The sequence below is a fragment of the Salmo salar genome, chromosome ssa21 (genome assembly GCF_905237065.1).
Source record: "Salmo salar chromosome ssa21, Ssal_v3.1, whole genome shotgun sequence".
NCBI lineage: Eukaryota > Metazoa > Chordata > Actinopteri > Salmoniformes > Salmonidae > Salmo > Salmo salar.
This window is the reverse complement of record NC_059462.1, coordinates 48,367,375-48,380,946: the sequence shown is the minus strand read 5'-3', so window position 1 is coordinate 48,380,946 and position 13,572 is coordinate 48,367,375. Positions and strand designations below refer to the sequence as shown.

The following is a 13,572-nucleotide window of genomic DNA, read 5'->3' as shown; positions in this document are numbered from 1 at the left end:
AGGTTGAATAAAGGATGTCTGCCACCTGTTTCCATAATTCATAGACTGAGCCATTCTTGTTGTTTTTTCATGCAGGGGTCAGCATGGATTTATCCTGCAATGGGAACAAATGGATTAGACACTGGCCACTCAGTGGAACCAATATAATCCATGATGTATTGCTTCTATTTTAATTACATGTATAAGAAAAACAACGCCTTTAACCATTTTGCTTGAATTCAGCTGACAGATTAGCATATTTAAACATTTGTCCTTTCTACTGTCTGATTCATGTTAAAACAGCAGTAGGCATATGTTCGATGTGCAGACAGGTGGTATGCATAGATAAAAGCCTCTGAAAATGATCTTCAATGCTGTAATGTTTAATCTGATACGTCTTAACCACTGGCTTAGTCTGGAAATGTTTTGGTGTCTGATATGTTATGCGTGTGATAACTGCGTCATGACCTTTACGATTAATCAATCTCTTGTGTCTGAGTTGTTGAATTGCAACTCCACTTTGTCTCTGTACTGACGTTTTGCCTGTTTGATTGCATTATGGAGGGAATAACTACACTGTTTTGTATTCAACCATATTCCCAGTCACGTTGCCATGGTTAAATGCGATGGTTTGCGCTTTTAGTTTAGCGCGAATGCTTCCATCTATCCACGGTTTCTGGTTTGGGTAGGTTTTAATAGTCACAGTGGGTTCAATCAATCTTTAAAAGGTACAGCACCTTTCCCACTCAGCCCTTTTCTTAATAGTTTGAAATACTGAAATTAAGCAGTGCTTATTTAAGCAGTGAATTCATCTAGGTTCACTGAATATTTGACATTTTATTCTACGTGAAATAACTCAGTCATTTGTCATTCGCTTGGCCCATTTGTTTCCCGCCTAAGGCAAGAAAAGAGAAAGTGCAAACTTGCTAGTCTTACCAACTGAGAGACAAATAAAACAAACAACATTTTCTTTGCATAAATAAATTACTGAAAGCAGGTTCCCGCAGGGGTATATCATTTGGGTTGTGTTGGCAGTGGGGGTTGGCTATGGACTCCTTTAATAGCCATATATCTCTCCTCACCTCTCCACCTGATAGCTGATGTGTGGTGAACGCGCTGGCACAAAAATGGTCGCCGTGCATCACCCAGGTGGGTGCTACATGTTGGTGGTGGGTGAGGTGAGTTTCCCCCTACTATGTAAAGCGCTTTGACTACCTCAGTTGGTAGAAAAGTGCTATATAAATCCAATCAATTATTACATTAACACATGCAAAACCACAAATAATTGAACTGATTTGTAGTGCCACTCAACCACAGGCGTCTGTTGGCACCTTAATTGTAGAGGACGGGTGGATAGTAATGGCTGGAACGGCATAAATGGAATGGTATCACAGTTTCCATGTGTTTGATACCATTCCAGCTATTATTGTGAGCCATCCTCCCCTCACCAGCCTCTTGTGCTCAACATACTAATAGTTCCATGGTTTACAGTACACAGTGCATCTGCCAAGCTTAATCTCAGCCCTTTGATATGCTAACGTTACTAGCTAAACATTTCATTTAACAGTCTTTTTTTTATTATTACCTTTTAATTTGGCATGAACACAATCAGTTATGATGTTTTCATCTTATTGTCAAACAAATCACTTAAAAAAAACTAGGCTACCTGTGGATGTTCGTCTACTCCAACAATTACACCTCCGCTACGCTGATCCTCAACACAGGCGCATGGTCAACCCCCTCCTGTACTCCCTGTTCACCCATTACTGAGTGGCCACACACGTCTCCAACTCAATCATAAAGTTTGCAGTCGATACAACAGAGGTAGGCCTGATTACTAACAACGACGAGACAGCGTATAGGGAGGATGTGATGCCAGAAAAATAACCTCTCCCTCAACAAAACGAAGGAGCTGATGAACTTCAGAGCCTCCATCCAGTTGACACGGTGAAAAGCTTCAAAATCCTCGACGTGCTGACAAGCTGAAATGGTTGATCCACACAAACAGAGATGCACTAGTTGTACCCACTTCATACAGTATGTGCAGTTGAAGTCGGAATTTTACATACACCTTAGCCAAATACATTTAACTCCTGTGTGGGAGTTGCAGCGATGGGACAATACTGTAACTACCAATTGGATATCACAAAAATTGGGGAGAAAAAGGGGTAAAGGTTTTAAAAAGTATAATATTGAAACTACACTATTGAAATAGTGCCACTGTAAAGCAGGAACAAATTCATTGGCATTTCACCAACCCTTATAGCATTTACGCATAATTTATGCGAGGTTTGTTTTATCTGATAACAGATCAATAGAATAAAATGATTATGTAGAAACTGATTATACCTTTTGAGTTGCGCTATTATTTGTATGTAGTTCTTAAACATAGAGTTGAAGTCGGATGTTTACATACACCTTAGCCAAGTACATTTGAACTCAGTTTTTCACAATTCCTGACATTTAATCCTAGTAAAAATTCCCTGTCTTAGGTCTGTTAGGATCACCACTTTATTTTAAGAATGGGAAATGTCAGAATAATAGTAGAGAGAGTGATTTATTTAGGCTTTTATTTCTTTCATCACATTCCCAGTGGGTCAGAAGTTTAGATACACTCAATTAGTATTATTTGGTAGCATTGCCTTTAAATAGTTTAACTTAGGTCAAACGTTTCAGGTAGCCTTCCACATGCTTCCCACAATAAGTTGGGTGAATTTTGGCCCATTCCTCCTGACAGAGCTGGTGTAACTGAGTCAGGTTTGTAGGCCTGCTTGCTCCACATGCTTTTTCAGTTCTGCCCACAAATTTTCTATAGGACTGAGGTCAGGGCTTTGTGATGGCCACTCCAATACCTTGACTTTGTTGTCCTCAAGCCACTTTGGAAGTATGCTTGGGGTCATTGTCCATTTGGAAGACCCATTTCCGACCAAGCTTTAACTTCCTGACTGATGTCTTGAGATGTTGCTTCAATATATCCACATAATTTTCCTCCCTCATGATGCAATCTATTTGTGAAGTGCACCAGTCCCTCCTGCAGCAAAGCAACCCCACAACATGATGCTGCCACCCCCGTGCTTCACGGTTGGGATGGTGTTCTTCGGCTTGCAAGCCTCCCCCTTTTCCCATGATGTCAAGCAAAGAGGCACTGAGTTTGAAGGTAGGCCTTGAAATACATCCACAGGTACACCTCCAATTGACTCAAATGATATCAATTAGCCTATCAGAAGCTTCCAAAGCCATGACACCATTTTCTGGAATTTTACAAGTTGTATAAAGGCACAGTCAACTTATGGTATGTAAACTTCTAACCCACTGGAATTGTGATACAGTGAATGATAAGTGAAATAATCTGTCTGTAAACAATTGTTGGAAAAATGACTTGTGTCATGCACAAAGTAGATGTCCTAACCGACTTGCCAAAACTATAGTTTGTTAACAAGAAATTTGTGGAGTGATTGAAAAACAAGTTTAAATTACTCCAACCTAAGTGTATGTAAACATAAGACTTCAACTGTATATACTCTATTCTAGTCAAGGCTCATCCTACTGTAGTATAACTACTGCTGTGCATACCTTTTGTATTCATATACTGCCCATAATGTCTATACACACCATCATATACACACAGCTATTCTGAGAAGAGATGGATATTTAAGCATGACATATTTAGCTAGTTTGACTGAATGAATGAATGGAAGCAGAAGCACAGTTGCATTGAATGAACATCTGTTTTGGAATGCTCAAGGTCGTGCTACCAGAGTCCCTCCTCTAACCCCACACACACTGAAGATAAATGAAGGTCAGGCTGAGGGTAATGTGAATGACTGCCCTCTTGTCCAAGTTCTGTCAGGAGTTCCTATGCACTGTGTCAGAGAGTGAAATTTCCTGCTGGTGGAGTTCTAGCAACGAGCAGGTGCTGAGGGAAAAATCGTTGCTATCGGGAGCTCAGCTTCCAGCTGAAAAAGGATTTTTCAGTCCTTGGTTGAATTAGCTTTTCACCTCTCCGGTATCTCGTCTAGTCAGTGGAGCAGACACTGTAGGGCTGGATAGATGCCACTGGAATCAAGATGAATACCTTTATGTACCCCTATACGGGTTGAAAATGGCAGATTTGGACAATGATAAGCACCTAAATTGGAACACAGTGGCTGTACAGTAATGTGCTATACATGACGTCAGAGCCCTGGCTCTGCGCTTCACAGCTCTGAATGGGTTTTGACTGACAGCCAATGTGAACTTGAACACCGCACGTGACAAGAAGTTGCCCTTATCCCTCCAGCTAATTGGGCAACTTTTGCAAATGTTTTAATGTCCGAGTGAGGGAAATGCTGTAAATGACAAGGATTCTATGTATAAGATAAAATGTTGAGGGTTATAATAAATACTGCTTTGATGTCATACAAGCAAGCCAAACACCTGAGAGTCCAAATGTGCACATAAAACTCATGTAATACACAGTGACAGAGTTTATAATCACGGTGTTTGATGTAGAGTTGCAAAATGACATGGCGTCATACCCTGGGTTGCCCTGAACAGAATGAGCCCGTTTGTTGTATTGTGAAGAACGTTTGCCGTGGCATCTGAATGCACTCCAGTCTGCGCAGTAAAATTACCATCTGCTTCTCTGAATTGCCTTGTGAAAGCCTAACACTGTAAGATCCTATTTTATCATTTAGTTAGTCATGTTGGCAACACAACAAGCTTTCAAATTATGCCCACCTGACCCATATTACGATTTATAATGGACCGTTTTTGGATTGCGTAAACAACAACAGTAATTGTTTAAAGGCGGGGATGCAGGGCTGTGTTCCAAACAAAACAACTACTGTACAAGTGTGCTTGTTCTAGTTCCTCAACACCACAGCTAGGAGAGCTCAAAAAAACACCTTATAGTTGGAGACTCTTCTTTGAGTCATAAAAGTGCATTGAAATGACTTAGGAACTGTGCACACTTTGGAGAGGTTTGTAGCCACTTGGAAACCCCAGTTAGACCCTCACTCAAACCTTTGTCATTTTTTTGTCTTGTGTTGCACCTACCTCAAATTTTCCAATAATATTATTTTAATGTTACTGAATGTATCCAGAGTATTTTCAGATTTCGTTATCAACAAATGCGGCAAAAAGTACAGTAGATGTAAAATGCACATCAAATCAACAGTGTAATGTTTGGATTCAGTCTTGTGTCAGGTGAACTGTTTTGTCCTCACCTTTAATCTCATAATTTTCCCATAATCTCCAAACTGTTAATTGCTACCATGGTTATGCATATGCTTTCCATATTTCTGCTGTAAGACACATTTCAATTTAACCCTATCTATATAGGCCAATTCCCACAAGTGTAAGGGGTTCCATGCAAGTTCCATGTCAGTCCAGGCTTTTGTGTTCTATTTTCACTCAAAGCCCTGCAGTCACCAGCTTCTCCCTTCTATTCACAGCAACTGGAATAGCTGGTTTTCATGTGAGTTTGAAGTACATTACTACACTGTAGTCCTATTTGTGGATGAAAAGGCATGTTGAAGTGTATGATAATCCTACATTGTTTGTGAGCTCGTATGCAAACTAAATGGATTTCACCATCACAGCAGAAACCACCAATGCTAGTGTTATTACAGATGGCAGTTAATTATTTGAGCAGTTTATTATTTAAAAAAAAATGTAAACTACTTAAAGAACAACGAGAAGCTCAGGGGACATCTGGCAGACATGCAATCACTACTGTAAGCTCTGAAAGCAGGATCGATATCTCTTTGTGGTTGGACCTTGAGCTAATTGAAAATCTTTGAGCCTATAATGAATATGAAATGTCAGAGAGCCAAAATATATGAAACTGACATTTACTCTACACCCTGGGAACAATCCTCCAATTTAGAGTATGAACAATTCAAACCTAGGAAAAAAATGACTATTTCAGGTAGGTTGTCCAACAATTTGTGCAACAGTGTAGACCACCCAATTTTCAAATAGAAGAACATAAAAACACACCATGACAAAAGGTTTCTGTAATACACTTAGACAAATCTTATAACGAAGTGGTTCAGTGACAAGTACTGCTGGACCATTCACTGTAGTGACTGATGTAGTCTACAGTAGGGAGCCTTTGAAGTAGCCGAGCTCTGTATTAGGACATCAGACAGTAAAACACATACCATCAGCTTACATTTACCTGTGAGTAACAAGGTTCTAACAGTCAACCTCATTTTACCATTGAATATTCATCTGACGCACGTTATGCTGCTCCAACAACATCTCAGTGCGCTGTACTTTACATTGGACCTCTGCACTTCTGACATGAAACAACTATCCAGAGAGCTGTGGCCCCGTTTCTGACAGTGGCATTCTTGACATGTGTCTCTTAAAGTGCAGCTCACAGCTAGCCTGATCTGCTTTAGATCACTCCAGCAGTCCTGACATGTCAAAATGAAGGCTCCAAACTGAATAAGGTATTCTAATAAATAAATAATGTCCATGTTATATTCATGTTTGTAATCTCCCCGAGCTGAACAAGCTGCTGTTGAACTGCTTTTCACAAAGCTTTGCGTTCCTCATAGTGTGTAGCTACCACACTGCAAGTGCCCATTCAATACAGCACGAGCCCACCAGCCAATGAATAATGGCATTTTCATCCAGTATAAATTGTCAAAGGTAAAAAGAAGGCTTCAAACAGTAAAAAGCACCTTATCACAGCGCCCAAGTTCTGCCCATGGAACTAAATGCAGACAAATGACAACACTGAACAACAATTCAACACAGAATGCATTTTTTATACGAAGCAAAGTCAGAACAGTCCAAATCAAAGTCAGAGACAAAGGGAGGGAGGGAGGGCTCTTACCGATGTACTGGTTCCACTCTGGGTCCAGATCAGCCTGGTTGGCGAGGCAGCCCTTCATGACATTCAGACAATAGTTGTTGCAGGGCTTCACGGAGGGCATGGCTTGGCAGTATGTGCAGTACATCATCTTGGTCAGAGCTCGGATACACGCTGGGGTGCTGCTCACCTAGTGGGTAGATGTGAGAACAAAGGCCAGCTATACATCGGACACAACATACAAGGCTGTTCTACACATGGAAATTAATCCAGTAAACTGTATTTTTCCGTGTTTCATGTATATAAAGAAATCAGCTGGATTAAAAAGCATCTAGCTCCACTGTCCTCCATCTAGCTCCACATACAGCTCTTACATCTAGCGCCACTGTCCTCCATCTAGCTCCACATACAGCTCTTACATCTAGCGCCACTGTCCTCCACCTAGCGCCACTGTCCTCCACCTAGCGCCACTGTCCTCCACCTAGCGCCACTGTCCTCCACCTAGCGCCACTGTCCTCCATCTAGCGCCACTGTCCTCCATCTAGCTCCACTGTCCTCCACCTAGCGCCACTGTCCTCCATCTAGCGCCACTGTCCTCCATCTAGCGCCACTGTCCTCCACCTAGCGCCACTGTCCTCCATCTAGCGCCACTGTCCTCCACCTAGCGCCACTGTCCTCCATCTAGCGCCACTGTCCTCCATCTAGCGCCACTGTCCTCCACCTAGCGCCACTGTCCGCCACCTAGCGCCACTGTCCTCCATCTAGCGCCACTGTCCTCCATCTAGCGCCACTGTCCTCCACCTAGCGCCACTGTCCGCCACCTAGCACCACTGTCCTCCATCTAGCTCCACTGTCCTCCATCTAGCTCCACATACAGCTCTTACATCTAGCGCCACTGTCCTCCACCTAGTGCCACTGTCCACTGTCCTCCATCTAGCGCCACTGTCCTCCATCTAGCGCCACTGTCCTCCATCTAGCGCCACTGTCCTCCACCTAGCACCACTGTCCTCCACCTAGCGCCACTGTCCTCCATCTTGCGCCACTGTCCTCCATCTAGCTCCACATACAGCTCTTACATCTATGTTGCTGAACAGAAGCTCAGCATACATAAACAGGAACAGTTGTAGCTGGAGAAATTGAAAATCTGTGAACAATACAGCACCAGAAATGTTTTTGTCAATAATGCAAATATCCACACCCTATTGTTTAAAGTCAAGACTCCCAGGTAATGGCTAATGGCTTCATCTCTTTTTCAAACACAGACAGGTTCTTAAATCATTTCTTAACCTTGTTACTGCAGCTCAGCCCTCTATGAAATAGCTATTCCCTAACCATAATTTCTGTCAGTGCTTCAGTTTGCTTTCGTTTGTGTGTGTTTCTACATGTTTTATGCATTTTATTAAGTGTCAAAGATTCTTGTTACTCTGGCAAAAATCGATAAAATAAAAACATTCCCATTTCATCAGAGTATTTTCCAATTAATCACAACATCTGTTAAAATTAAAATAAAACACCTAGTCTCTGTTCTGAATTTAAAAAATAAATTCTGAAAGAAGTCTAATTTTACACAAGGCTCAAACTATTTTGTGTATTTCAGACCAAATCCAACAAAGCTAGAGGGAGGAGTAGGGATGTCCCAGCGGGGCGAAAGGGAGTTGTCAGGTACTGGTCTAAATTTTCCAAAGTACCCAGACACTGCACGCATGAGGTGAGAGAAGAGCCACAGCTCGGCTGGAAGTCAGTGTTTTGAGTGGTTTCTGAGCTGTCTTCATGTTTGATATGATTGGACCCCTGCTTCTCCCAACCCACCAGTGAGGATTGCTGAGGAGAGGGAGGCATCATCAGCCGCCTCCACAGAGTCAGGCTAGTAGATCAAATACATACACTACCGTGACTGACTGATATGCCTTAAACATCTACTGCTAGCTTCCTCCGTCATAGGCTTGATTTAACACACAGTCTGATGCTGATCACTCACACAATGTCATGTTCCCACTGACACCCCCACAAATTCACATGTTGCGAGTAGCGAGTTTAAAATATCAAGGGGGTAATCTCTGGTACCTGTCGTCACTATAATCTCTGGTACCTGTCGTCACTATAATCTCTGGTATCTGTCGTCACTATAATCTCTGGTACCTATCGTCACTATAATCTCTGGTACCTGTCGTCACTATAATCTCTGGTACCTGTCGTCACTATAATCTCTGGTATCTGTCGTCACTATAATCTCTGGTATCTGTCATCACTATAATCTCTGGTACCTGTCGTCACTATAATCTCTGGTATCTGTCGTCACTATAATCTCTGGTATCTGTCGTCACTATAATCTCTGGTACCTGTCGTCACTATAATCTCTGGTATCTGTCGTCACTATAATCTCTGGTACCTGTCGTCACTATAATCTCTGGTACCTGTCGTCACTATAATCTCTGGTACCTGTCGTCACTATAATCTCTGGTATCTGTCGTCACTATAATCTCTGGTATCTGTCGTCACTATAATCTCTGGTACCTGTCGTCACTATAATCTCTGGTACCTGTCGTCACTATAATCTCTGGTACCTGTCGTCACTATAATCTAGCAACATAGCAACTGTTGGTAAACACAATTCATACATTTCACATTGACACTATAAAAATTTGTCTTTTTCAGATTCCAATTTCATTCATTTGAATCTGAGATGCACTTTATTTTAAAATACTCTACTGACAGAATCCTTAATGTGCATTTCCGTACAGTAAGATATGGTATAGCGTTGCTTCCTCCCTTTTCAATTTGCAGAACTGACACCTGACAAATGCTTTCTTCCTCCACAAATGGCTTTGGTGCAGACCAGCACTCAGTAAGTTGCCATAATGTCTGCATGACTCTCCCCCTATCTCCCTGGACTGCTGGCTTCTTTGAGTGCATTATAGCGTTTGCAGAGCAGATATTATTCTAATGATTCGAGCTCATCAAAGAGAGTCCTATTATTAGAATCAATCAATAGCCACATCACCGCTTTGCAAAACTGAATAATAGAAATACGCTGTGTGCCCATAATGACAGTGTTGGAGCCTTGATATATCCCTGGGCATATCTTTTCATTTCAGAGGTTTAGAAAATGGGAAAACATTAGTCCATGCTGGTATTTATGCAGAAATAAGTGTAACTGAATGCCAAACTCTGATTGACCATGGATAAACTCTGATTGACCATGGATAAACTCTGATTGACCGTGGATAAACTCTGATTGACTGTGGATAAACTCTGATTGACCGTGGATAAACTCTGATTGACTGTGGATAAACTCTGATTGACCGTGGATAAACTCTGATTGACCGTGGATAAACTCTGATTGACCGTGGATAAACTCTGATTGACCGTGGATAAACTCTGATTGACCGTGGATAAACTCTGATTGACCGTGGATAAACTCTGATTGACCGTGGATAAACTCTGATTGACCGTGGATAAACTCTCATTGACCGTGGATAAACTCTCATTGACCGTGGATAAACTCTGATTGACTGTGGATAAACTCTGATTGACCGTGGATAAACTCTGATTGACCGTGGATAAACTCTGATTGACCGTGGATAAACTCTGATTGACCGTGGATAAACTCTGATTGACCATGGATAAACTCTGATTGACCATGGATAAACTCTGATTGACCGTGGATAAACTCTGATTGACCGTGGATAAACTCTGATTGACCGTGGATAAACTCTGATTGACCATGGATAAACTCTGATTGACCATGGATAAACTCTGATTGACCATGGATAAACTCTGATTGACCATGGATAAACTGACCTGACCTGGGATATAGATAAGCAGTGTAGTGTCTTAGTCATAAACTGTAAACTGCTGTGATGTGAGGTAGTGCAGCAGCTCCTGGAACTCAATAAAGCCCCTCAGCAGCACTAGGCATAGATGTCACATGTCCCACCCCTCCTCTGGGGTGTCCTATTCCATTATGCTTACACCCAATCTCTCCAGATGAGTTGAGGCCCCTTGGATCAAAGGCCCCGCCACATGACTCGTGTCACAGGTCCCTGGGAAATGTCAGAGTTGAGGTGGGGACACGGCGGCTGCCAGGGAACCCAGGACGTGTGTCACTACCACAGACAGTAACAACTCATCCTCATGAAAGTGCTTCATCAGGCAGCCCTGGCTGGACATAGGGAAGTGATATGGCCTGGAGGTGCATGACGTGATCACACCATTGAGGTTCACAGAGTTCACCATGCTTGCCGGTAATGAATGACCAGCAGTGGAAAGGTTGAGTTTGTTCTATGTTCGGGGGTTATACATGTGATTCTCCCCAGGCAGCCTATTGCTTTGGGTTTCCTTGTGCCTTTGACCACTCATAGCTGTGCTACAATCTGCATGATACACACCCCATCATGAATTATGGTGAACATAAACTCATTGGCCAGCAACCGTTGCAAAAGGACTCCATTTCCAAACAGTATATTAACTGTTTACTAGCCTTGATGTCCAGGCTTCTCCTCTAACAACACAGAACAGTGTACACACTACTATTAACACCAATAACGGTAACAAACGCATACAATTCAGATAAATTGCTTGAGACCACGAGGCAATGGAAGCAAACTTGATCTACAGTACAAGTCTAGCCAGTGTTCTAATGTTGATATTAACCAGTGGTGTAAAGTACTTAAGTACTTTAAAGTACGACTTAAGTAATTTTTTTGAGGTATGTGTACTTTACTATTCATATTTTTATGACAGCTTTTACTTTACTAAATTCCTATAGAAAATATTGTACTTTTAACTCCATACAATTTCCCTGACAACCAAAAGTACTTGTTACATTTTGAATGCTTAGCGGGGCAGGAAAATTGTGAAATTCACTCACTTATCAAGAGAACACGTGGTCATCCCTTCTGCCTCTGTTCTGGCGGACTCACTAAACACAAATGCATCTTTTGTAAGTAATGTCTGAGTGTTGGAATGTGCCCTGGGCTATCCATACATTTTAAAAACAAGAAAATGGTGCCGTCTGCTTTGCTTAATATAAGTTATTTTAAATGATTTATACTTTTGATACTTAAGTAAAAGTATTTGGTTTTAAATATACTTAAGTAGTATTTTACTGGGTGACTTTCACATTTATTTGAGTAACTTTCTATTATGGTATCTCTACTTTTACTCAAGTATGACAATTGGGTACTTTTTCCACCACTGATATTAACTGAAAACAAGACATCTAGAAAACAGCTGTTGTTGTTGAGTCGAGCCAATGTCAAGCATACATCTCTTGCTATGCCTTTAAATCTTCCTTTGCATAAGATCGAAACTACACACTCCCAAGGCAATGATATACAGCAAAAGCAGCTAGCTGCATTAACATTACATCAAACAGAATACTTACAGCAAGATTAATGGGGACGGTATACAGACTTAAAAAATATTAGGTGATAGAGATACCAAAGAAATACATATATATCCCCATAGCTTGGAGCCAAATAGTCTTCCCATGCTTGAGAATTCCTCCTGAACAATGGGAGGCCCCACCAGAGGTCATTATAGGATCCTTGAAAAGGCAGCCCTGAGCCTTAACCCACCAGCCCATAGGCCCATACAAAGAGATGGTAGTGGTGGGAAGGCAGTGGTAAGTCAGTCAGAAGAGTGTATGATCGAAATACCAGCCTGTGGGGGATCTCCTGAGAGGAAAGAAAACCCAAAAAGCAAAACAGAGACCTTCAGCTTGTTTAAGAATGTGTTGGATACACTGTTATATTATGTTGTACTTCTCTCTCCACCAGCACAATCCATTCCAGCCCCAAACACCAACAAAATACTCTGTTTTATGATCTATGAGGTTTGAAATATAATATTGATATGTGATAATGATGGATCCAACAAAATCAGTCAATTGTTCAATTCAGGGGAAAGTGTTGATATAAATCTATGACATTAATTTTACATGATCAAATTGGGTGAAAGGTTTCAGGGAGAAATTCCCATTGGGGAAGTGGTATATATTCCTTATTAAAATTACCATCATCCCCTGCTGCACAATAGCAGCAAATTAGCCCAAACTAAAACCACTCAACTCAGTTTTCTTATGAATGGCAGAGACGGAGGGCTTACCTTGGACACCCTGCTGGCCACCTCTCTACCAACCGAGAGGCCCTGGACGAAAGTGCGTGCCACGATGAAGGCCCTGGTAACCTGAGCCTTGAGCTTCTTGGGTACGTCTCCAAAGGGCTTTAGCTGGTCCGTGTACTTACTGATGCACTCCAGATAGTCCTCAGTGATGACATACTGGGAGTTGAGCAGCGTGAACATGCGCTCCAGCAGCCGCGACCAGAAGTCGTTGAGCATCTCCTCCAGGTTCACGTTACCTCCCGTGTAGTAGCGTTTCAGCTCGGCAAACAGGTTCTGGAACACCTCCGAGTTCTGCATGTACGGCTTTCCGTAGGTCCGCACGAACATCTCGTTCAACGACCTCTCCGTGTTCTCCAACAACTCCAGGAAGAACTCTGGGTCAAGAGGAATAGGAGACAATTAAAATATTGTTCATTATAGCTTATGTAGGCCTACATCTGTCTTCAAATACGAGCACTCTGATGCTGTTAAGATGGGCATGCTAATAGAATGAGATACCTACTGACTTGAGTTAACATTTGTAATCTTTAAAATGTAAAGACACTGTACACCAGTTTGTCTTTCATAGCTGAAGGGTGTCTGGGTCAAAGATTGGCATACTTCCATGAGGTTTTTACATTACACTGTTGCTAAAATTAAACGGAGAACAGGCAGAGGTTTCT

The 13,572-nt window shown here is 41.9% G+C and overlaps 1 protein-coding gene across 1 annotated transcript in view; it reads right to left on the bottom strand.

Annotated features, from left to right (window-relative positions):
* Positions 1-13,572, bottom strand: part of LOC106582440 (glypican-6) — a 160,588-nt gene that overhangs the window by 80,288 nt on the left and 66,728 nt on the right. Inside the window, exons 3-4 of the mRNA XM_014165554.2 lie at positions 12,893-13,284; positions 6,809-6,974 (exon numbers count right to left, since the gene is read on the bottom strand). Coding sequence (XP_014021029.1) covers positions 6,809-6,974; positions 12,893-13,284 — 558 coding nt within the window. The remainder of the gene's footprint in view (positions 1-6,808; positions 6,975-12,892; positions 13,285-13,572) is intronic.